We start from the raw sequence: 25246 nt of genomic DNA, 5'->3' as shown, positions 1-25246 counted from the left end.
TTACAGTTCTCTAATGAAGTTCGGTAGGTATCATTGACAGCTAAAAGCTAGCAACACAGCTTACTAGCGACTGTTCTACACCACCAATATGAATGTAAATTACACTATAGTAACTTTGTGTACATATCATTATATAGAGCATGTTGTTCAATGTGATTAGTTTATAAAAGGCGAGCACCTACCAGATAAACCGTTCAATATATGCCGAGCAGTTATATATATATATATATATAATTACAACATCTTTTAAGAAAAGTTGTCATAATGCATAAAAAAGTGGCACTATTTTTGTTATTTGTAAGTCTAAAATGAAAGATGAAATGAAAGTCAAATTAAGCAAGAAAAAGGGGAAAGAGAAAGGATATTTAAGTCATTTTTCCTTATGAATGAAGACTTTTGCATTCAATATAAGGAAATTAACAACATATTTTGCAGATAATAGCTTTGGATTTTCATAATAAAAAATAACATCTTTGAGAGTTTATCATTAATCAGACCGATATTTTGACAGCCAAAATATAGATCATGTGACCAAACAAACCATCCAATCACAATCTTCCAAAACGTTAGCGTTGTAATTTCAAACGGGTGTGAGGATTAAAACGTCCACGGATTATATGTTTACACAGCCAGCGACATATCTATTAGCGGGTTTAGCTATCGATATATTCAGTAATACTATTAAATATAGCCTAATGTGTTCAGTAAATCAAAAACAAACTCTCCCGTATATGTAGGAATAATGTAAACGGCTGTATCTTTTCAATGAGTTCACACATCGTGACTCCAGGTCCATACAGGGCCACTAAACTGGTGAGTCTCTCCTGCCTTTTTGATCAAATTTGGTCTGGTGATGTATCGCATTTGTTTACAAGGCCAATTACCTGCATCTCAGTTTTATAATGCACGTTTATTTAGCTGTTCAGTTTTTGTTAAACAAATTGAGTTGTTGTTTTTGAGCTATAGGAGTGCTATGTTTATTGTTAGGTGTTTCTTTAGCTATATATGTTATTATAGTTCACATTAAAACTATTTACCATGCCTTTTGCTACTTGTATATTTAATGTCAATTGTGAAAACATTTTGAACAAAAAGAGTAACAGTTATAAACTTGGAGAACAACGCTCTTCCCTGCATATTTGTTTTATTATTATTATTAATTAATTTTTTTTATATATATATAAAGTGATTACAAGCTCTTCATGTGATGTTATCTTTTTATTTTCCAGTGGAATGAAGTGGCCAAGCTATTCCGGGCGGGAATGCATTTGAAGAAGCACCGACAGCACTTCAGAGTTTACATGAACTGCTTCACTGCATCAGCAGCTGTGGACTGGTTACATGAGCTCTTGAAGAACAACAGCAATTTTGGACCCGAGGTCACCAGACAGCAGACAATCCAGCTGTTAAAAAAGTTCTTGAAGAACCATGTTATTGAGGATGTGAAGGGTAGATGGGGCATGGAAGACCTGGAGGACAACAGCCAGCTCTACAGGTATGATAAACTGTTTTAGAAAGGTTTGAAAGAATTTTGGTGAAAATGTATAGAGAATCATAGTGTTGTCTGGTTTAAATATGTTTCAGATTTCCATCAACATCTCCACTGAAGCCCGTTCCTAACCGTGCCCCTGTTTTGAGAAAAAAGAGCATATCTATGATGGACAGGGAGAGTTTCTTCAAATTTAGGGGCTCTAAGAAATTTGACAAAGAAATATTGGTAATTTTTGTTGTTTCCAATGTGTTGTCAATGTGAAATTTAATTGCAGATGTATAATATCCACTTGCTATTTCACACAGGAAAATGTGGATCCAGAAGCACAAGAATCTCCTGTGGGATCTCCCTCAAGCGAGACGGAGCACTGCAGGGAACTCACAGAGGACGACATTCAAGTCATCTGGAAGAATGTCACACTTACACAGTAAGCCCACCTCCCCCCACACCATCTGTCACATATAGTTTGCATGCGTTGACCTACACAGCTTTGCACCAAAAGTACTTCCTGCTTGCAGTCACTTGCAAAGTAGCGAGATTATCTAATGTAATGCTTTGATGTATTGCTTGGTTCTAAATGTTTGGCATTTACAAGACATATCGAGGTATTTTAAATAATACTTTGGTGCATGTCCACAATGGTAATTGTTTTGTTAGTGGTCACTGCTGGTTTGTTTTTGATGTAGAAATTAATTCCAAAATAAATAATAATAGAGTAAAATGTGATGCTATATTGTCTTTTTTTGCAGTGTTCCCCCTAGGAAATTCTGTTACATGTCTAACTGTTCTAATTAGAGGGTGTATTACATAAATTAATTAAAACAACAACAACATTTTAAATATGTTCTACATGATGTTCTATATCATCTTCTGAATGCTCAGTTTGCAGAAGTTGGTGGGATCAGGGTCTCTTGAAGATGTTTTGGATCCAGCCCAAGTCAATCCCAAGTTCATTGTGTATAATATGACCAAAGTCAATAAACATGGAGTCGTTTCATTGGAAGATAAGACAGGTAGGCCATATACATGTCATTTCTGTCTGTAGTGAACATCATATTTTTGCATTCTGTTTATTTTGTCTTGTTTTGTGCCCCTCCATAGATGATTTGCCACACTGGGTTTTGTCTGCCATGAAATGTCTTGCAAACTGTAAGTTATGCTGCTTGTGAAATTAAGTGAAGTTGAAATAAGTATTTAAAATGTTACTACAGCCGGATCAAGATAACATTCATAATGTGTTTTTTGTATATATGATATAATAGATAATTAATTGATTTTATAATAATGCTTTGTCATTTTTCCAATCCATCAAGGGCCAAAGTATGACTCAAACCAACCATCTTACCCAGGCTTTGAGCGGGATGTGTTTAAAACGGTTTCAGACTATTTCTACAGCCTTTCTCAGCCACTGCTTACTCAGCAGTACTATGAACTCTTTGTCAACATCTTGGGTATGTATGAAGCACATGCTTGATTGTACAATGGTTTTCAGCATTGATAATAATAAGTAATGTTTTTCTGAGCACCAAATCAGCATATTAGAAGGATTTCTGAATGATCATGTGACGCTGAGGTAATGGCTGCTGAAAATTCAGGAATTATATTTTAAAATCTATTCAAATAGAAAATAGTTATAGTAATAATGTATCACAATATTACTGTGTTTTTGGTCAAACAAATGCAGATTTGATGAACTTCTTCCAACAACATTTAAAAAAAAATCTTACTGACCCCAAACTTTTGAATGGTAGTGGATCCATTTGACAGTTTATGTAAATATGGTTTGTTACATGATTGATGTTTTTTTTTTTACATAAGCAGGAAAAATGGGTTAATAATATGTAATTTGAGATTCAGGCCTGGATTGTTTGAATACTCATACACTTCATCCTTTCTGGGAAATGCCTCCTAAAGAACTTCTTAAATCATTTGGCTGTGGGTATTAATATATAAAATACTGATGGAACAAACTGTGGAGTCACAGTTTTTACTGACTGCACTGCTTTTGTGGTGTCAAATGATGTTCAAAACTAACTCTGTCTGCTCTGTTTTAAATGTCTCACCCCATTCTTGAATGTCTTTGCCTGCCTGTTTGTTGTTTATGTTCTGTTGTCTGGTCCTTTGCTAGTTATGTGTGGCTACATCACGGCTCCTAAAACTCAACGTGGAAAGCGTAAAAACCAGGAGGAACCCAACTGCCCACAGCCATCCAAAACCCCAAATGTGAATGCTGCCAACCTGTTCAAATCGACCGAATGCCTCCTGCTGAGCTTAATAAGAAAGGAGGCCTTCGATGAAGCCGATTCGCCCATGAGGGAAGTTTTCAGTTCAAAAGCAGAGACTAAGTTAGAAACCCATAGGGCACAGCAGCCCATTTATAGAGGTAGAAGGGCCAGCGATGGAGAATGGCTGGACGGTAGCTATCTAGAAATTCCTCAGGCTCACAAAACAGAAGTCCCATTTGGCAGGCTTCGGTCAAGAAGTTGCTCTTTGGAGGGAATTGTTGATAACCATTCAAAGAACAGACTTCTCAGATCATCTGAAAGCCTACAGTCCTGCAGCAGTGATAAATCATCCTCTCAAACAGATTCTCCAGTAGCCCCAAACCTCAAATTTGAACTTCAAGGTTCCTCCGTGTCCATAAACTCTTGTGTTCAAACTTCCAGCAACAACACAAGCTCACAACTCCCTTCAGATCTTCGCAGAACCAACCAGAGACCCTCCAGGGCCCGGCCCAGAAGCATCGGTAACTTGTTTGACATAGAGGAGAATAGAGAAATGTATGTAATCCACGCTCCTGTGGCTGAAATTACCATGAGGCCAGATTCCACATCCAGCATTGGCCTTAGAGGTCCTGGTTTGCTCAGTTTGCATGGAAGTTGCATGGACATTAGGGCAGGTCCGAGCTTTAGCAGATGCTGTCAGAGCTCTCTGGACCTAAGCAAACCTGCACCCACCTGGCCCCCGTTAGCACGCCACCCCGAGCAAAGTAAGAGCATGTGAAAAACACACATGAACCATGAGGATATGCTTCTTTGTTTGTGCTTGAGCATGTGTTTGTTTGTGCCTGCCAGACTAACGTGAATTATAATTCTTAAAGTGATAGTTCACCCAAAAATTAAAACTCAAAATGTGTTCACCCTCATGTTGTTCCAAACCTGTATGATTTACTGTACTTTCTTGCATGGAACACAAGGAGATACTTGAGAGGAAAAAAAGCTACTCTTATTTTCTTGCTAAATATCTCCCTAGAGGTTTGGAACGGTATAATGGAATTTTAATTTTGGAGTGAACTATCACTTTAATGCTAACTAATTCTATGGCACACTTTGGCTACTAATTTTTATTTTTATGTGTTACCCCTTTATTTATTTGGAAAAAAATTTGCTTAAAAAAAACAGGTTAGGCCAGAGTGGTGTGTGTGTTTGCATATTTTCTTTGTTTTCTTGTAATTAGCAGTAATATAATAATAATTTTATATACAGTGGGTACGGAAAGTATTCAGACCCCCTTAAATTTTTCACTCTTTGTTATATTGCAGCCATTTGCTAAAATCATTTAAGTTAATTTTTTTTTCCTCATTAATGTACACACAGCACCCCATATTGACAGAAAAACACAGAATTGTTGACATTTTTGCAGATTTATTAAAAAAGAAAAACTGAAATATCACATGGTCCTAAATATTCAGACCCTTTGCTCAGTATTTAGTAGAAGCACCCTTTTGATCGAATACAGCCATGAGTCTTTTTGGGAAAGAGGCAACAAGTTTTTCACACCTGGATTTGGGCTGTGTGTACATTAATGAGGAAAAAAATTAACTTAAATGATTTTTTTACATAATATATGTGTATACTTTGTATATTTAGTATGTATAAATAAATACACAAATTTTATATTTGTATATCAAATATTATATATTATGTATATTTGTAATCGTTTGACAGCACTTCTATGTATATATATATATATATATATATAATTAGAATTTAAAAAAAAATATTCTAAACATTTTATTTACTTACTGAAATGTAAAATATATAAATTTTTTTATAGGTGCAATTCTGTTGCTTAAAGAAGTTTATGTGTGTGAGATCTGGTCATTGGCATTGATTACGTGACGTTCAAGCTTTATGTGTGTTCATTTTGTGTGTATTTAAGGTTGTGAAAGCGAAACTACTTCGTTTGGCCTTCCAAAAGAGGACGATATCCGCTTTGTCATGCCTGGAGCTGATCCGTGCTGGTTGCTGAGGAAATACAACAACTTTGCGCTGTGGATCGCCGGATCGGCTTTCACCATGGACAAAGCGGAGTCGAGCCCGGGGTCGTCACATGTGGTTGCCGCAAGCTCGCCCGCCACCGCTCACTCTAGGCCGCCGTGTGTGACGCTGTGTTTCATTGTGAACGCGAAACTACTTTGTTTGGCCTTCCAAAAGAGGACACGACTAGAAATCAGTGGTTAAGTTGTATTTACAACACTGTTCCAAAACAGTTCAACCCAAATATTCAGATGTGGGCAGCACATTTTATTGAGGACTGTTTACTGATCCTGGTAGAGTAGACTACAATGTTCTGTTCTGTTCTGACTCACAGACTGTAAGTACGTTTTTTTATATTTAAAGAATTGACGATTCAAACAAGATTTTTGAGCAGTGTAGAGTAGCGTTTGTCATTTCTCCGATCACAAATGCAGACATGGTTTTATGTTTACACGGCGTGATGCAATGCAACGCGTAAAAAGACAGTATAAGTCATTATTATCCGTAATCATGTCCCCACTGGATGCAACAAATACCTCGATTATAATGGGTTTTAATGTTTTTGTTTCGTCGCTCCGTACAAGGCATCGGCAAAGGGCGTAACATTTCCGTCACATGCTTGAGGTATTCGGCCAATCACAATGCACTGGATAATCCAGCGCGCTGGCCAATCACAGCACACCTCGCTTTTCAGAAGGATGAGTTTTGTAAAAATCGATGTGTTTCAGAAAGGCGGGGCATAGAGGAGAAACAATAATGTACAGTATGTGGAAAATGTGTTTTTTTTTTTTTTACTTTAAACCGCATAAACACATTTCATTACACCAAATACACAAAATAATATTCTTTTTAGCAACATCATATGACCCCTTTAAAGTCATGTGCTGTGGTTAATTTCGGTTACATGGGAGTCACATGACATTCCAGGTTTATTGCAGCCGTCACAGGAGCGAGTGGCCATCGAGGGCCTTCAGCTCTGCACGTTACTCCTGCCGCCCGCCAGTCGCCGCAAACTACAGCTGCTTCTGCGAATGATCTCGCGTATGAGCCAGAACGTCGACATGCCGCGGCTGCATGACGTCATTGGAACACGGACTCTGGTCAGGAAGTCCTTTTTTAATTACCTTTTTATCATCTCATTTTGTTTTCATGTCCTTTTGTGCACATTCATATATTTCGTATACGTTACATACACATTTGTGTTTATGTGTGTGCAGTTGGTGCAGACGTTCTCTAGGTGTGTCTTGAGTTGTGAGGAGGTGGATGATCTGGACGAACTCTTGGCTACAAGGCTGTTATCGTTTTTAATGGATCACCATCAGGAGGTCCTTCAGGTGCCTGTGTACCTGCACAAAGCTGTTGAAGATCACATCAGTTACCTCAAATCACTGGTGAGTGCTGACAAACCACATGGAAATTACACATATCATTGCATTGTTTTTATTCACAATTTGTACAGTGTCCCAACTTTTTTGGAATCGGGTTTGTATTTCTTAGAAATACAATATTTATTCAGCGGTGCATTATATTTTGTTTATCCAACATTCATTTGCATGCATTCTGGATCTCAGACCACACACCCAGGCTCTGGTGTTGCCATGCCGACCTACTCATTCTGCAGGCAGATCAGCACTCAGGAGTTTGAAGAGCAGAAACTGTCTGTGTCCCAGACTGCCCTTGCTGACCTACTGGAGAGTCTCATAAAGGACAAGACCATGTCTGTGAAAGAGAAGAAAAAGAAGCTAAAACTGGTATTTATTTACTGAACTTCTCATATCTCGTAAACATCCTGCTGTTTCCACGAAAGGGATACAAAATAAGACCTTAAAGGTGTCCTATTATGCTCTTTTACAAAGTCTTGATTTTGTTTTGGGGGTGTATTAGAACAGGCTCTCATACTAGGTTGTTTGAAAAACACATTATTTTTCACATATTTTACACTATTACAACACCTCTCTCCCCAGTCTGGCATGAACGGCTCGAATGGTTCCTGTATCAAATGAAGGCCCGCCTTCTGAAATACGAAATATGCTGTGATTGGTTAGCTTGCCAGTGTGTGTTGTGATTGGCAGCACTCGGCGCCTGGTCGGGACATGTCATGCCTCTTACCATAGCCGCCTGCGAGCTTCAGTGTAAATATTGCATCAAAATCAAACCAATTTGAGCGCGATTTTAAACCCGGATGATTGTAACCACTCCAAGTTCGTCTGCCTTGGGAAAGCTAGCGTGTCTCCGTCTTAGTGATAACACTCGTTGCCTTCTCTAGTGCAGCTCAACCAGGTCTCGTCTCATTCGTTGATGTTTGTGATATCACAAATCCCGGAAAAAATGCTTTGTAGTCCTAACAAGTCGTTCGTTGTAGTTTTTGAAAATTGATTTCTGTTCAATAAAATATCTCCTTTTGAAGTGGACTTTGAGCTTTATAACTTACTTTGTAGATCTTTATGCTCTTTTTTTATAAAGTTGAAAAAGTGAAAAAGCATAATAGGACCCCTTTAAAGATTTTTATTACTTTGTTATTTTCTGTCAGTAAATATTAAACACAAAATGAAATGTAATTTAATCACTGAAATATCCTCTTAACACCAAAGTGTTGATTCATAGTTTGTTCCAGTTAATTTTATGACCACATACAAAAGCAAATTATTTTTGTTGTTGTTCTTTCTCAGTTTCAGAAGGAATATCCAGACATCTACTCAAGACGTTTTCCCACAACAGAGAGTGAAGCTCAGCTTTTTGCAGATAAACCAAAGATAAAACCGCCAATGCTGTTAAGCATCAAAAAAGCCAAAACCTTCAGTATTCAAAACTGAATACCTCTTAAATTGTTTAAGTATGAATGATATTTTGGGAGACTGGTTGAGTTTAAAGACCTCTAGTTGATCTGTTGCATTGGATCGCATTGTATAATCTGAACTGTAACTTTGGTAGTGTTTTTTTATTATAAAGTTTCTTATGGTATTTCTCTCTAGTGAAGTGAATTTTTTTTTTTCAGTTTCAGTACAGATGTCTGTTAGTTTTAATGTTATTTATTTAAGGCGTGTGATTTGTTGTAAGTTATTGGGAGCTTTCAGACATTCATAGTGTCATATCTACAAAAGCTCAGAGGACCCACAGCAAATGTTATGCAGATAGGTTTGACATGCTGTTTACATGGAGACTTCTTGAAACGAAATGAAGATTTTATTTTTAGTCTTGTAACGTTGTTTATGTGTCACTTTTAGTCCCTTGTTGTTCTATGGTCTCTTTTTTTGTGTGTGTCTTCACTATTCAGGTGCATAGAAAATGTTCACTCAGACTTCTAAAGACAAATATATCGAGTTTCTATGTGATGTAGGAGTTTCCTGGCTACTAAGCTAGTATGGTTTTTTGCCATTTCAAATGCGCTAACTTGTCATTTCTTATGTATATATTTTCTTTCTAGTCAGTACTATCTGCTGATTGCTTATATTCCTCTTTTATCAGTGTTTTATCATCTTGCACTCATTGTACTGATTCAGTGGCTTGCAAATTAAGAATGAAAGACTAATCTTGGACAGTGATTGATTTATGGTTTTACTGTATTGAGTTAATGAGCATAAGTGAGCCAAATCCATTACGTTTTATGTTGTTTATTACTTTATTGTATCACCCTAAATACTTATACTGTTCCTGATCTATGCAATAAACATTTTAAAAATGCAATTTTTTTGTTTGTGTGAAATTAATTTTTACTTTTTTTTAATAATTGCCAGTATTTGAAAGGTACGAACACGTGCATGTCATTGTGGTTTCTGACTTGTGAAAAGTGCTTCTGTGAGGACCTTCATCAGTATTCACATCCAATCTCTGTTTATGAATGATATGGTGCTCTGGCCCTGGAAAACAAATAATTTGCCATCCAGGTAAGTAAACAAAGAAATGTGATTAATGCCTTTTCACATGCCACGTTCCCATGACTATGGACAATTGGCAACTTTTTGTATTGTGGTAATGTGGACTCTTGTTAAATACTAAAACAACAATGTACTTCATTACTTTCATATATCTTTTTTATTATTATAAAAAAATAAATATTCATAAAGCTCTCTGCAAATTGAGCCAGTTCACCACCGGTTTGAACGTGTTCTTCATTTGAGCTGTAGTGTCTTTCAGGAAGGTAAATGTTAGTGGAAATGCTCTTGGTCTGAACACAAAGGGATTTTTGTTTCAGAGCTTTCCAATCGGTTGGAGGAGGAGGAGTTCTAAGACTTTGTGGCTGTTCCTGGGAACAGAGCAGTTCTGGTTTACACACACAGACAGCAGCATCTCACCTCTAACACAGTTCAACATGGTCAGCCGGTGAGTAATTGAACTTTTAACTCTCAGTCAAACTGCTCAGATTGTACAAATGTATGTATTGTACATTTTTGGAAAGTGGCAAATTTGAAAAGTATTTCTTTGTAAAACTGATGTTTCCTTTAAGCTTAAGTTTGTATACCCTTGGCAATGTATAATTTAGAAGAATGTGCAAAATGCCTCAAGAATAAGTATATTAGTATAAGTTTAGTTGTTTTGTTTTTCTTTTTCATGTCACGTCATTATGTAAAAAATGTGGACATCTGTTTTCATTCACAGTCTTGAACACCCAGCCGGTGGCTATAAAAAAATCTTTGAGTCATGTGATGAGTTAGCTGAGCCCATTCCTGCTCATGTCTCAGGTTTGTATGCCTATAAATCAAGCATTTTCAATTTGATAACTTTCCACATTTTACTTTCTCCATGCTTTCATTGAAGGGAAAAGTGTATGCAGATTCTGCTGTGGCCGATGTAAAGACCTTGTAGCTTTTGATATGGGAGCTGTTTTATAGACATTCGGGGGCTGAAGAATTTATTTGGTTAAAGTGAACCTTCTCTCTTTCTCTGCAGGCAAAATCCCTGCCTGGCTCACTGGCAGTCTGCTCCGTGTGGGCCCTGGGCTCTTTGAAATTGGAGATGAACCTTTTTACCACATTTTTGATGGCCAGGCTCTCATACACAAGTTTGACCTGAAGGATGGACATGTCACTTATTACCGCAGGTAAGACCCTGTGTTATACGTTTGTGTGTTTATCGTGCAGTAAAATCCAAATTGAGTTTTTGAGGTTTTGCAATAAGTTACTGGAATTGAAATGACTCATATGCTGGATCATTTTTGTAAAAAGTGGTTTAATGCCGAAATTAGATTTTGCTTAATCAAATGCATATTTACTGGTACCTTTAACTTCAGGTTTATCAGAACTGATGCTTATGTGAGAGCCATGACAGAGAAAAGGATTGTGATCACAGAGTTTGGCACCGCTGCATATCCAGATCCATGCAAAAACATATTTTCCAGGTCTGGAGAGCATTTTCTATTCAATTTCATTTGGGAGTATAATAATAATGCCATAAAACAAATGTACTCCTAATGGTGCATTTACTTTTGGTACTTCCTTTTTTTTTTTGTACATCAGGTTTTTTACTTACTTTCAAGGCATTGAGGTGACGGACAACTGCCTTGTCAACATCTACCCCATTGGTGAGGACTTCTATGCCTGCACGGAAACCAACTACATAACCAAAGTTGATCCTGATACCCTAGAAACTATAAAAAAGGTAGGCTTTTGCACTGGTGCCCAATTTTGAGGCCATTAACAAAAGCATACATCTTTTAAAGGAATAGTTCACCCAAAAATTTAAATTTTCAGAAAATGTACTCAACCTCAGGCCATCCAAGATGTAGATGAGTTAGTTTTTTCGTCAGAACAGGTTTGCATTACATCACTTGCTCACTAATGGATCCTCTGCAGTGAATGGGTGCCATCAGAATGAGAGTTCAAGCAGCTGACAAAAACATCCCAACAATCCACAAGTAATCCACATGACTCCAGTCCATCAATAAACAGTCATGCTGATTACTAATAGATTATCGTGCTGTTTTTATCAGCTGTTTGGAGATTCTGATGCCACCCATTCACTGCAGAGGATCCAATGCTAAATTTCTTCAAATCTGTTCCTATAAAGAAACAAACTCATCTATATTTTGGAAGGCCTGAGGGTAAGTACATTTTCAGCAAATCCTGTTTTGCATGAACTATTCCTTTAACATCTCTACTTCCCATAGGTGGACCTTTGTAATTATCTCTCAGTCAATGGTGTGACAGCACATCCACATACTGAACCAGACGGTACAGTATATAACATTGGGAACTGCTTTGGGAAGAACATGTCACTGGCCTACAACATTGTCAAGATCCCTCCACCACAAGATGGTTGGTATATTGCTTTGTTGGTCTAAAAGCATCTTATTAATGCATTCTGTGGAAGTGTTTAACTTTTCTTTAATCATATATTTAATCAGATAAATCCGATCCAATTGAGAAGTCTAAGGTTTTGGTGCAGTTTCCAAGCAGTGAGCGATTCAAACCATCCTACGTCCATAGGTTGATATGAAATGATGTGATATGATATAATATAATAATCAATTATTCATAATTAAAATAAATATTAATAAATTATATATATATTTTTTTAGCTTTGGGATGACGGAGAACTACTTTGTGTTTGTTGAGACTCCAGTGAAGATCAATCTGCTGAAATTTCTGACTTCCTGGAGTATCAGAGGGACAAATTACATGGACTGCTTCGAGTCAAATGACAAAATGGGTGTAAGTAAGAGCTTACTGGCATTATATCATGTTCGAAATGTTAATTATATGTTTGGAAAATGAAAAAAAAAAAAAATGCTCTGGGTATTTTGTACGGTAACTCATCCTCTTCATTTGGTTACATTCCCAGACATGGTTTCATCTGGCAACCAAGAATCCTGGAGAATACATTGACCACAAATTCAGAACATCTGCCTTTAATCTTTTCCATCACATTAACTGTTATGAGGACCAAGGCTTTATTGTTGTCGACCTTTGCACTTGGAAGGGGTAAGACTGCTTGTTTTTTATATTTATTGAAGCATTAGCTAACATCTCAAATGGCCAAATAACATGTATCAACTAACAAAAAACACATGCATTTGATAATGGCAGTAAGCATGGCCAGAGGAGAGCTCAAAAATAGACTATGGAGCTCAAAAATAGACTCATCTGTGGTCCCCTTTCTTTGAATGACAGGCATGATTTTGTGTATAATTATCTATATTTGGCAAACGTGAGGCAAAACTGGGAGGAAGTCAAAAAAGCAGCCATGAGCGCTCCACAGCCAGAGGTGCGGCGATACGTGCTTCCACTGGACATTCACAGGGTAGGAGATATCATGATCCTACTTCACCTCAGGAACTATTAGATTGAATTCAGGTGGTTTCTTTATATTTTTGTCTCTGTCTTTCCAATGCAAAAGTTCATTCCTTTGTTGTTTTTGCAGGAAGAGCAGGGGAAGAATTTGGTTTCGCTTCCATACACCACAGCCACTGCTGTCATGTGCAGTGATGGAAACGTTTGGCTTGAACCTGAGGTTCTTTTCTCTGGACCGCGTCAAGGTAATTACTCAGTCAGCACCTTCCTTATTTGGAAACGGTCATAAATACAGCCAAGTTATTATAGATTTTATAACTATTTTTTTAAATAATTGTTTTATTTTGACTTACTATTGAATTTATATCCAGTACTTAAAATGTAATGTACTTATTAAAAACTAATATTAATGCTGTTTAAAAAATAAATGAATAAAGTCAGATTTCAAAAAATTGATTGAAAGTATTTGCTCTTTGGGTTGTGTTTGTGTTTCAGCTTTTGAGTTTCCTCAGATCAACTATAAAAAATACTGTGGGAAAAATTACACCTTCGCTTATGGACTTGGGCTAAACCACTTCATTCCAGACCGGGTGTGTGTGACGTGATACTGAACATTTTTCATGTTCAACATTTGCTCCATGTGTGATTTGTGTCATATTTGTGGGGTTTTAGATTTGCAAGTTGAACGTGAAAAGCAAAGAAACATGGATATGGCAGGAGCCAGATGCCTATCCATCTGAACCACTGTTTGTGCAAAGCCCTGATGCTAAAGATGAAGATGATGGTATTCCACATCTGTTACTAAACAGAACATGTATTTTGGATCTTTTTATTATCCCAAAATAATGGTTTTTATTCTGGTTTTCTCAGGTGTTCTTATGAGTATTGTAGTGAAACCAGGAGTCACCCAGAGGCCAGCGTTCCTCCTCATACTCAATGCCACTGACCTGACAGAAATAGCACGTGCAGAGGTTGATGTCATGATTCCTGTCACTCTCCATGGCATGTACAAACCTTAGAGGATCAGAACCACGACTTTGCATTTCAGACTATACTTTAAAATTGGTACATTTTTTATGTAAACAGTGTGATTGTTGCTATTTTAAATGGGCCAGTTATATGACCTGATATGCTTGTAATGCAACAGCTTTATGATAAACGTGTACAGTAAGATAGACGACTTAAAAAAAAAAATTCTACTTCAGCATTTATAAACAATGATTTCATCTGAAGTAAAATTCCATATGTACAAACAGGTTTATTTTACATTAGTCAGAAAATCACAATAATAATGGCACTACTGCTGATTACAGGCAAATTGTCATTAAAATAAAGATATGTGCTTAAAACTAACACTGTTAGTTTATTACTTTAATAAAACAGCGTATACAAGTTTATAAAGTTTCTGCAGAGGTAGTGTTATAGTCGAAGAAAAGGAGTCCTCATTTTCTCTCTGGACAATTGATACTCTTGTTGCTTAATGATTTTCAGACACTTGCTCAAAACCTAAAAAGGAACAGAGGCATATATTTCATAAAGCTTTGATTTTCAAAATCAAGAGCTTTTGGAAGAAAATCCAAATGTATCTACTATTAAAACTATTAACTCTTTTATAACAAAAGATATGAGCAAACGTTTTAAGATAACAATGAAAAAGGTATTTGGGCAGTTAAACCACACTTAAATATATTCATGTAATTGCATTAGATAACAAAATATCAAAACAAGTGGTATTTATTTTAAAGAAATATTTCAGGTTATTATAAAGAAGTATTAACTAGGAACACTAGTTAATATCTCTTAGGTGTACTATAATGATGCCACTAAAACCCTCAACAGCTGCTTTTCATTATGGCCTTCCAGTTAAAAGTCTAGTGCTCTGTGCTGTTTTTTTTTTTTGTCTTAAGTTTGTAACGTAAAAGATGAATTACCCCATTTTTTGTAGAAAATTAAAAGGGAAAATTAAACCAGTGTTCATATTTGTATAGCAAAAGTACAACTGATTAAGCATTATTTCTATAGCAAAAGTACAAATCGAAGATTCAACCACATAGAAATTAAATAAAATATATTTGCTAGCTCTTTTACCTTTCTGGTGTCTTGAGGTAGAAGAAGACCATCATCCCACAGTCTGCCGGTGGAAAAGAATGCTGAACTCTCTTCCTCCAACCTTCACAGGGATATTTTTATTTAAAATTTTTTTTTTACATATTTTCATTTGATTTATTTTTAACTTGTGCATTTGACATCCTGTTACATTGGCTCTTACATCTCATTAATCTGTGTGATTTCCTCTTCATTCTGCACAAATGCATCCGAGTGGCCTGGGGCCAAAATCGACACTCTCGCATTGGGCCACAGGAACAGGAAATTAGGGTCAAAAGCCCTTCTACTAAACAGAACATGTATTTTGGATCTTTTTATTATCCCAAAATAATGGTTTTTATTCTGGTTTTCTCAGGTGTTCTTATGAGTATTGTAGTGAAACCAGGAGTCACCCAGAGGCCAGCGTTCCTCCTCATACTCAATGCCACTGACCTGACAGAAATAGCACGTGCAGAGGTTGATGTCATGATTCCTGTCACTCTCCATGGCATGTACAAACCTTAGAGGATCAGAACCACGACTTTGCATTTCAGACTATACTTTAAAATTGGTACATTTTTTATGTAAACAGTGTGATTGTTGCTATTTTAAATGGGCCAGTTATATGACCTGATATGCTTGTAATGCAACAGCTTTATGATAAACGTGTACAGTAAGATAGACGACTTAAAAAAAAAAATTCTACTTCAGCATTTATAAACAATGATTTCATCTGAAGTAAAATTCCATATGTACAAACAGGTTTATTTTACATTAGTCAGAAAATCACAATAATAATGGCACTACTGCTGATTACAGGCAAATTGTCATTAAAATAAAGATATGTGCTTAAAACTAACACTGTTAGTTTATTACTTTAATAAAACAGCGTATACAAGTTTATAAAGTTTCTGCAGAGGTAGTGTTATAGTCGAAGAAAAGGAGTCCTCATTTTCTCTCTGGACAATTGATACTCTTGTTGCTTAATGATTTTCAGACACTTGCTCAAAACCTAAAAAGGAACAGAGGCATATATTTCATAAAGCTTTGATTTTCAAAATCAAGAGCTTTTGGAAGAAAATCCAAATGTATCTACTATTAAAACTATTAACTCTTTTATAACAAAAGATATGAGCAAACGTTTTAAGATAACAATGAAAAAGGTATTTGGGCAGTTAAACCACACTTAAATATATTCATGTAATTGCATTAGATAACAAAATATCAAAACAAGTGGTATTTATTTTAAAGAAATATTTCAGGTTATTATAAAGAAGTATTAACTAGGAACACTAGTTAATATCTCTTAGGTGTACTATAATGATGCCACTAAAACCCTCAACAGCTGCTTTTCATTATGGCCTTCCAGTTAAAAGTCTAGTGCTCTGTGCTGTTTTTTTTTTTTGTCTTAAGTTTGTAACGTAAAAGATGAATTACCCCATTTTTTGTAGAAAATTAAAAGGGAAAATTAAACCAGTGTTCATATTTGTATAGCAAAAGTACAACTGATTAAGCATTATTTCTATAGCAAAAGTACAAATCGAAGATTCAACCACATAGAAATTAAATAAAATATATTTGCTAGCTCTTTTACCTTTCTGGTGTCTTGAGGTAGAAGAAGACCATCATCCCACAGTCTGCCGGTGGAAAAGAATGCTGAACTCTCTTCCTCCAACCTTCACAGGGATATTTTTATTTAAAATTTTTTTTTTACATATTTTCATTTGATTTATTTTTAACTTGTGCATTTGACATCCTGTTACATTGGCTCTTACATCTCATTAATCTGTGTGATTTCCTCTTCATTCTGCACAAATGCATCCGAGTGGCCTGGGGCCAAAATCGACACTCTCGCATTGGGCCACAGGAACAGGAAATTAGGGTCAAAAGCCCTTCCACACTAAAAAAAAAAAGTTCTGAAAGATTTTACATTTTTTACTACCTTTTTTTTTTTTCTTTTTTTTTATCTAGATCAAAATAAATTTATATACTGACCATAGCATAGCTATCACCTCCATGACATCCTCCAATAACCACAGTAATTTTAGGAACAGAAGCACAAGCCACAGCAGACATCATGGAACCCTGAGCCTTCAGTCTGTTAGTGTTGGACTCCGCCTAAGAGACATGGGAAAGCGAACGAGTGGTTTAGAGGAATGAAGTGAGTGAGGGAGAAAAGAGAGCAAGTAACAAAGTAAAACAAGATGGCGTGTGTGTAGAGCCAGATGTCATTCCATTAAAACAAAACACTTATTTGTAACTACTGGAAACTATTACACTTTCCTGTGTATCACATGTATGTTTAAATTTAATTACAAGTAATATGATTTCTCTTTTAAAGAATCTTTGTTGGAAAGTCTGCATATACGTCTATGTCTTTTGATGTACCTTGGTTTGAGAAAATGTGTGTGCAGGTTCTGGTGCCGTGTTTTGCAGGAAGATGAGAGGAATGTCCCTCTGGTCACACAGCTGAACAAAATGACTGCCTTTCAGGGAAGCTTCATATGTCAGCTCTCCGTTATTTGCCACGATTCCAACCTGATGACTAAAGATTGATGAGAAAAATAAAATCACTTTTCATAGTAAAGAAAAACTAGAATTTGCATGTTCTCAAGAAAACATAACTGCCGTTTGCCAATGCAAAACTCCTCAATATATTCTGGGTGGTTGTTAAGCTGTGGTTTTCAGAGAATGTAACTATGCAGTACCCATGGTCTTCTGGGTGGTTTCTTACTGACTGAAGTGTAAAAAGCTTTTATGACATTTTAGCCCCAAGATATGTCTAATTAAGTATCAAAATTACAGATTTAGTCACGTTTTATTGTCTGCCAGGTGATTTTTTTGTTGCTGTTGAATTGATAAAAAAATAATAACACCTCTTCTCAACAAACCACATAATTAAAGGCACAATTCATGTCCGTAGCACAAACGCTGTGGGATAAATGTAACAAATGATGATTGCCATAGCAAGCATTGCCAATTAAATAAAGATAAACGTACACATTTTATATAAAATAACAAATGTAACATCAGTTTAACACTAGTGTTTGTTCAGCATAACATAACCCTCAATAACAGTTTTATCTGAACATCTCTGACGTAGTTGTATCCTTTTGGTAGGAGTTTCAGATTGCCACAACAACAAAGCAGCTCTCAGAGATGTTCTTTGTGTGAGCAAATAAAAGATGCTGGAAGAGATCCGTTGCCATCTTTAGCCAAGATTCCTTCTCTTAATCCACATCCTGCTCAGATCTGATTGGTCAGACATACAGACGCAAGAAAATCTGATTTTCAGGTTAACTGGGTTAGCGGTTTCATCTTTACATTTACCATTGTACTGTCTACCATTTTCCTGTCAAGGCAGTGTCCTGATTGATGACCTAGAAACAAGTTATGCATTTAATGTTTTAACAGTGGGGGGAAAAAAAGATTTTCAGTTCAATTTCCACTTACACAATAATCAAAACAGCTCACTTTTTTCTAATAACAAATGAACAAACCATCCTCCAAAAACTATTACCCTTCAATTCTGGCAAACCCAGTGAGGAGGGGGGTGCCGTAACGGGCCTTGAACTCCTGAAACCGACTACCATCAGTCAGTCGACTCACAACCTAAACAGTATAAAGAAAGAAATGAGTAAATGAACACCCACAAATTATGTGATAGTATAAGTCTGAAACGGTGCATGTACATGAGTCTTTACCAGTCTGACATCCATGCTGTGATTGTAGCAATGAGGTGCAAGGCCCATGAGATCGTCCACGTTGTACAGCGGCTCCTCAACCTGAGCGCTGTCCTCCTCTGGGAGCTCATAATTTAGGGTGGAGATGATGTTTCTGGTATACTCATATGCCTCATTCTCTGCTGAAGCAAAATGGTCCACACAGCCGCTCACTCTGGTGATATAGACAAGGAGGCAAGAGATTTGCAGTGAAATTAAAGAAATATTGAAGAAGAAAAAAATTTAATCCGAGCAAAACTGTGCAGGATGCATTTATAATATTGTTGCAATATTGAGTTCAATTATTGTATTATATATTAATAAAATAATTTTTTATTTACAAATAAAAATTATATTTCATTTTATTTAATATTATGGTCAACTATATTATATCATATATTATTTATAACATTATATTAATATGGTTTCTTTATAATTCTGTTATTATTAGAGGGATGCATTTACTTTTTTTTTTTTTTTATGAATCTAATTGCTTTACAAATTTTTGAATAATCTATGCTGCTTTAAATATACCCCAAAACTTGACTGACAATCAGTTAAGCAAAGCAGGATGGTTTTGGTCTTGGTTAACCACCACATTTTCATCATTATTTTTATTTATCAATCAATAACATGGTTGTGGACATACAGGGATTGAAAACCACTGCTCTGGAGATATAAAGATAACAGCATACTCTGAGTGCAGCCTGGCTCCTCCCAGGTCCTCTGGGGAAACCTCCTCTCCAGTTGCAGCTTTCACCAGCGGTGGACCCCCCAAAAATATTGTTCCTATCCCGTGGACAATCACCGCCTCCTCAGACATAGTGGGGACATAAGCACCTCCAGCTGTGCATGAGCCACACACTACTGCCACCTACAGGTTATGATATCACATCACATTAGATCAAACATTTAGCATTACACAAAAAAAAAGAATTGACTGGGAATGGATATTTGTTTTTTAATAAGAATGTTTTGCATGAATCTTTTTTTACCTGAGGAATCTTCATTGCTGACATAACTGCTTCATTGAAAAAAGTGCGACCTCCATGGTTGCTATCAGGAAAGATCTCTGACTGTTGATAAAGCAGTTGCACAACCATTAATGCACCATTAAGAGATAACAGAGCTCACCATGGCAATAAATGCAAGTTACCTGAAGAGGCAGAAATGCGCCACCACTGTCCACCAAGTAAACAGAGGGCAAACGATTCTGCATTGCCACAACCTGCGCCCTGAGCTGCTTTTTAACTGTGATGGGATACGCTGTACCTCCCTTCACCGTGGCGTCATTAGCAATGAACATGCACCAAAGTCCATTAATTTTACCGATTCCTGTAGAAAAATAAATAACACTGTTACTAAGGAAGCAGTTTGAGAGGAACCCCTATGGACAAATATTTTAATATCAATTAAAGTCAAATTATTACATCTACTAATGATAATATAAAGTCTAATAATTCTAAATAATAAATAAAGTCTAAATAATGTTATGTCTAATTATAATAATACCAATCAATAAATAAACAACCCTGGTGCAGTCAAAAACACAATTCAAAGAAAGGAGAAAAATATAATTATAAATACCATTTAAATGCCAATTTTTTAATGATTAGTAACAATATTACAACCTTCATTTAAATAAGCCTCACAAAGAAGCATGACTGAAATTCAGATTTTGATCTCCTTTTAATGCCTAATTTTGTATTCTTTTATTTATTTTTTTATTAACCATAATTAATAAATGATGATACTTTTCACTGTATTATGTAGTATATTACCTGTGAGACAGCCAGCTGATGGGATGTCTCCATAGGGCAGGCCAAGTCCAGCAAAAGGAGAAAGTTCTAAATAATCTTCATCATCCAGCAGCATGCGGAGTCTGTCTCGTACGAGGACCTTTCGATTCCTCAGCGTATGCCGCGCTATGGCATTTTCACCACCACCCTTCATTACTTTTTCCTTGTGCTCAAGGTATCTGTTGAAACAATACGTTATACAAGGTGGATATTACTTATGTGATTAAATGTATGATTATATTGCAATGTAACTGTGGGGAGATCTTTAATGCAAGTGAATCGGACTTACTTTTGCTGACAGATTAGGCTGTTCCTGAGATTGGCTTCATACACATGTCTGTGAACTGGATGAAATTCTCCATCTATAACTGGAAAGGCACTTGGCAGGCGTCTCCTGCGCACAGTGGAGCTCATACAGCGGGACGAAGCTGCTGGCTGGTTTGTCCTATGTGTCAAGAGTTGCCACAGACTGCCTGAAACAGGTGAATGTGTGCAGTGGTATGCAGTGCAGCTGAAAAGCTTGGATGATGTGTCCCATGACTGTGGATTTTGAGAGAATGATGCTCTAGTGAGCTGAATGAGATTCTTCCCTTTTATATGGAAAGACCTGGTGAAATAAGAGACATGCATTTTATTTGCAATAACTCCAGGAATTACACATTGGGCTTGGGATTTCTATTCAAAACACCAGCTTTAATAATATAATAATTATAATACTAATAATTATTAATAATACTAAATAATCCAGATAGATAGATAGATAATTACAATTATTAGTTATTATTATTATTCGTTAAATTATAACCTTTAACGTATTTAAAACAGGGTCATGCAGCATAAACAAGTGGACGAATAATATAAACTAGACATAATAGAAAGACCAATGCATTTGGTGCATTTGTGATGACTGGAATCTAAATGAATAGCGTTAAAGAATATTATATTTCACTTTCACTTGTTTTTTTACTGTCACTGACACAATGAATTTGGTATTTGTCATAGTAGAGATCGTCATTCAGGTTTTGTGCACATATACGCTAAATATAAACATATACTCTGGCAGCAACGGGCAATAAACATGAAGTGGCAGGTGCCAATGTTGAGGTGTAATATTATAGACTACAATCAACCACAAGAAATACTCAAGATTCTATAAATGCATATTGTTTTAATAATGCATAATGCATTGATAATAATACTAAAAAAACACCTTGCACGTTGCATTGGGCTTTCTATTATGTCTAGTTTATATTATTCGTCTAATTCTGTATGCTGCACGAGCCTGTGTTTTTCTTTCTACAAGTGTGTCAAAGGTCGTTATGAGCTTGCTCGGATAGTAAACGCGAAGAACTTTCCAAAACGGCGGAAACACAGTAGTTTACCTTAACATAGCAAAAGATCTTACCTTAACATACAACAGTACATGATGAGGCGAGAGGCAGATGTCTAAAATGATTGAATGTTTTATAGTGTAACGAGAAACTAAGTCTGGAAGGAAACAAACAGAAAGGAACGTTTGAGTTTGCGATATCATGTATATATATTACATAGTGATATAATGAACACTAGAGAGCAGTATAGATCAGTAAATGAGAGTCTATGGCACAGACTTGACTTTGGAGAATTCATCATAAACTATTCCGAGACATTCTATTCTATTCTATTCTATTATACAAGGCGGGGTTATTATAGTAAATAAAAGTAAAAACTGAAAAAACTAAATAATTATTCCATGAAAACATTCAGCATTACTTGGAATAGAATATACGTTAACTGAAGAAAAAAAACCCCGCTTATTTTATTTCAGCTAGATGTCAGTGCAACTTGACATACTACAATAACTAAAACTTACATTTAAAAAAATCTACAAAGACACATTTTTAAAACGAATAAAAATGACAAAAACACAGCAAAACTACTAAAACTTTAAATGAAAAAAAAGAGGGAGAAAAAACGAATTCAAGATATTAATGAAAACTATAACGGTCTCTTAATATGTGCACAGACAGATACCAGTGTCAACCTAAAAGCTATACCACACTTTCACAAAAAAATTAAAAATACAAAAACAAAGAGATTTAATAAACAAAAATAACAAGACTACCCAAAACTCTATAACACCTTCAGCTGCATATATCATGTAAAATATCACAACTATGTTATTTTTAGATAGTAGGGTAGGCTATTTGTTACAAAATCTCCAGAGCTTCCAATTTATTACATATGCGTATATGCATAGCCTTGTTGGATTTCATTCTCTTTGACTTTCACAATGCCATCTTGCACATATGTAAGATTGATGTTATTACTTCCAGATCCAGAAGTACAGCACGTGACATCAGACGCATGCTTTTTCTCGCCGCGCGCTCCTCCCCGCGAGCACTCAGGCAAAGTGTAAAAATGGCGTCCATCATGGAGGGGCCGCTGAGCAAATGGACTAACGTCATGAAGGGGTGGCAGTACCGCTGGTTCGTACTGGACTATAATGCCGGGTTGCTGTCATACTATACTGTAAGTTTTTCTTGCATGGCTATGTGATATGAGAGAGGGTTGATATCGCTAAGTGGCCTGGTCCACGAGCGTTTAATGTTGGGAAGGGAACGAGCACTCGCAGGCCTGTCAGGAGTTGAGAATCTCAGCTAGTTGGGGCGGGGCTTAGCTTGAGTGACCGCGACTTCAGCCAATCCGGGCTTTGGTGGGGAAGCCGTTAGCCAATGAGCAGCTAGATTTGATGTGTTGCCGGCAGGAAGGCCACCTCCCTTGGGAAAAAAAAAGCTTACAGTAGTATAGTTTAGTTTGCAAAATTTGAAGGGTGGAGGCGTCCACATGTGACCGCTGTTTTGGATGCGTTAACTGCAGGATTTTAAATGTCTTAATGCACATTTATAGCTTTCAGACTTCATCCGGAAAGCTCTATAATGTTCAAACTCAAGTTAAGTAGCTAAGCTAAGAGCAGCAGTTGCTGTCAGTAAATCATCCACAAGCTAGAGCGCTCAGGTTTGTTAATGTGTACATATAACGTTAAGCCATATAATTTTTAGCCGCTGATTGTTTATTGACACAGGGTTAAACAGGTAAAAAAAAATAACTCTTCACTCTGATTTTATTGGTTTACTGTCACGCTAATACTGCATGTGATCCAGCAACTGAAATTGTCAACTGCCAAACTGTCAAACGTGTGTATACATACACACAGATTATACAACTAATTTTATTATATAAATTATAATATTATATACATGTTATATATATACACACACACGCATATATATATATATATGTGTGTGTGTGTGTGTATAGTTTTCATATTAATACTATTAATAGCTCTGTTTAGCATGTCTCATTTTCCAGAGTTACCACCATTGTGTAGATACCATTACATATCATGTTTACATACCATTTTTCTACTGTATGATACAAAAGCCAAATTGGTTACACGTATGATCTTAAACCCAACATATTGTGAACTTTTTAAATCTTCTGCAAAGTGAGACTTGAATGTATTCCAGCCCTGTGTTGGTCGTTTGATAAAATGCTTCTTTAACACTCTGTCTCTTTCTTCAGTCCAAGGACAAGATGATGCGTGGCTCTAGAAGAGGCTGTTTGCGACTTCAAGTAAGAAGCTTTCTTTATTGTTAAAGCAGGACTACGTTGAATCTGGTCTTACTCATTTTTTCTAGTCCATCATTTCAGTGATTAACTCATGTCTGCTTGTTCTTGTTCTGGCTATTATTCTTGTTTAATTATGCTATTAAGTTAACCCTAGCAGCTGTTGAGAATCTGTCATCAGGATATTATAGTATAGAGATGAAGGATTTCAAAAAAGGAACTTGAATGTATTCCAGCCCTGTGTTGGTCGTTTGATAAAATGCTTCTTTAACACTCTGTCTCTTTCTTCAGTCCAAGGACAAGATGATGCGTGGCTCTAGAAGAGGCTGTGTGCGACTTCAAGTAAGAAGCTTTCTTTATTGTTAAAGCAGGACTAAGTTGAATCTGGTCTTACTCATTTTTTCTAGTCCATCATTTCAGTGATTAACTCATGTCTGCTTGTTCTTGTTCTGGCTATTATTCTTGTTTAATTATGCAATTAAGTTAACCCTAGCAGCTGTTGAGAATCTGTCATCAGGATATTATAGTATAGAGATGAAGGATTTAAAAAAAGGGTGTGACATGATTTTATGCATTGTATTTTAATAGAGGTAGACTGCATCTATTAATGAGGCTAATATCTTCTCTGAGGTGTCCACTATGGGTTCAGGTCCGGGTTTTGTGCAGCACTGTCAAGCATTTCAACATCAGGGCTGCGTTCAGCCCTGACAAAAATGGTGCAAAATGTTTTTTAAACGGAAACGGTGGTGCGTTGAACACCCTGTTCTGATGAAGCAAGAGTTGCAACTATGGCAGCTGAGAAGGCCATTCTTTGTGTTCTTTTTGAAGAATTTTCGGAGCCTGATGAAATCAGTATAAATACGTGTTTATTACTGCAAAATACGCTCGATGGTACAGTCATTGCCCTTGCCCTCCAGAATAAAAGAGAACATCCCAATCAAATGAAGGGATTTGTTGAAACTGTGGTTCCTAATTATTGTGATCCAACATTTGCCTCGCATTTCAGGATGAAAAGACAAACATTTCAGGTGAAGGATAATCCACTTCTTACCTC

General features: G+C 36.4%; 4 protein-coding genes and 1 long non-coding RNA gene across 5 annotated transcripts in view; 3 read left to right on the top strand and 2 right to left on the bottom strand.

Annotated features, from left to right (window-relative positions):
• Positions 1–507: 507 nt before the first annotated feature.
• LOC107599802 (DEP domain-containing protein 1A-like) lies at positions 508–9248 on the top strand. The gene is made up of 12 exons (XM_016291488.1): positions 508–813; positions 1230–1495; positions 1585–1717; positions 1798–1919; positions 2375–2505; positions 2594–2641; positions 2806–2943; positions 3621–4481; positions 6679–6851; positions 6969–7142; positions 7323–7502; positions 8421–9248. Exons 1-12 carry the CDS (start codon positions 766–768, stop codon positions 8562–8564), a joined length of 2418 nt encoding a protein of 805 aa, XP_016146974.1. The 5' UTR covers positions 508–765; the 3' UTR covers positions 8565–9248.
• A 748-nt stretch (positions 9249–9996) lies between these two features.
• Positions 9997–14088, top strand: rpe65c (retinoid isomerohydrolase RPE65 c). Its single transcript, XM_016291520.1, has 14 exons — positions 9997–10071; positions 10348–10430; positions 10639–10789; positions 10979–11086; positions 11205–11346; positions 11855–12002; positions 12092–12173; positions 12266–12398; positions 12529–12668; positions 12858–12987; positions 13108–13222; positions 13473–13567; positions 13650–13761; positions 13848–14088. Exons 1-14 carry the CDS (start codon positions 10061–10063, stop codon positions 13994–13996), a joined length of 1599 nt encoding a protein of 532 aa, XP_016147006.1. The 5' UTR covers positions 9997–10060; the 3' UTR covers positions 13997–14088.
• Positions 14089–14170: 82 nt separating this feature from the next.
• On the bottom strand, positions 14171–15358 carry LOC107599831 (uncharacterized). The gene is made up of 3 exons (XR_001610706.1): positions 15247–15358; positions 15066–15147; positions 14171–14483 (listed from the first exon to the last, which is right to left on the bottom strand). It is a non-coding gene; the product is annotated as an uncharacterized lncRNA (long non-coding RNA).
• Positions 15359–15761: 403 nt separating this feature from the next.
• Positions 15762–22914, bottom strand: LOC107599801 (methylcrotonoyl-CoA carboxylase beta chain, mitochondrial-like). Its single transcript, XM_016291487.1, has 14 exons — positions 22893–22914; positions 21989–22071; positions 20873–21190; positions 20566–20762; positions 19941–20119; positions 19780–19860; positions 19480–19658; positions 18767–18959; positions 18583–18674; positions 17451–17607; positions 17058–17180; positions 16838–16962; positions 16657–16738; positions 15762–16074 (listed from the first exon to the last, which is right to left on the bottom strand). The coding sequence occupies exons 2-14, from the start codon at positions 22006–22008 to the stop codon at positions 15988–15990; spliced, it is 1833 nt and encodes a 610-aa protein (XP_016146973.1). The 5' UTR covers positions 22009–22071; positions 22893–22914; the 3' UTR covers positions 15762–15987.
• Positions 22915–22947: 33 nt separating this feature from the next.
• The window catches only part of LOC107599819 (oxysterol-binding protein-related protein 9-like), a 30187-nt gene continuing 27888 nt past the window's right edge, over positions 22948–25246 (top strand). Inside the window, exons 1-2 of the mRNA XM_016291510.1 lie at positions 22948–23094; positions 24484–24534. Of these exons, the coding sequence (XP_016146996.1) occupies positions 22984–23094; positions 24484–24534 (162 nt within the window). The 5' untranslated portion in view covers positions 22948–22983. The remainder of the gene's footprint in view (positions 23095–24483; positions 24535–25246) is intronic.

The sequence above is a fragment of the Sinocyclocheilus grahami genome, unplaced genomic scaffold (assembly GCF_001515645.1).
Source record: "Sinocyclocheilus grahami isolate Dianchi unplaced genomic scaffold, SAMN03320097.WGS_v1.1 scaffold272.1, whole genome shotgun sequence".
In the NCBI taxonomy this organism is placed as follows: domain Eukaryota; kingdom Metazoa; phylum Chordata; class Actinopteri; order Cypriniformes; family Cyprinidae; genus Sinocyclocheilus; species Sinocyclocheilus grahami.
The sequence above is the reverse complement of the archived record's forward strand: the minus strand, read 5'-3'. Positions and strand labels throughout refer to the sequence as shown.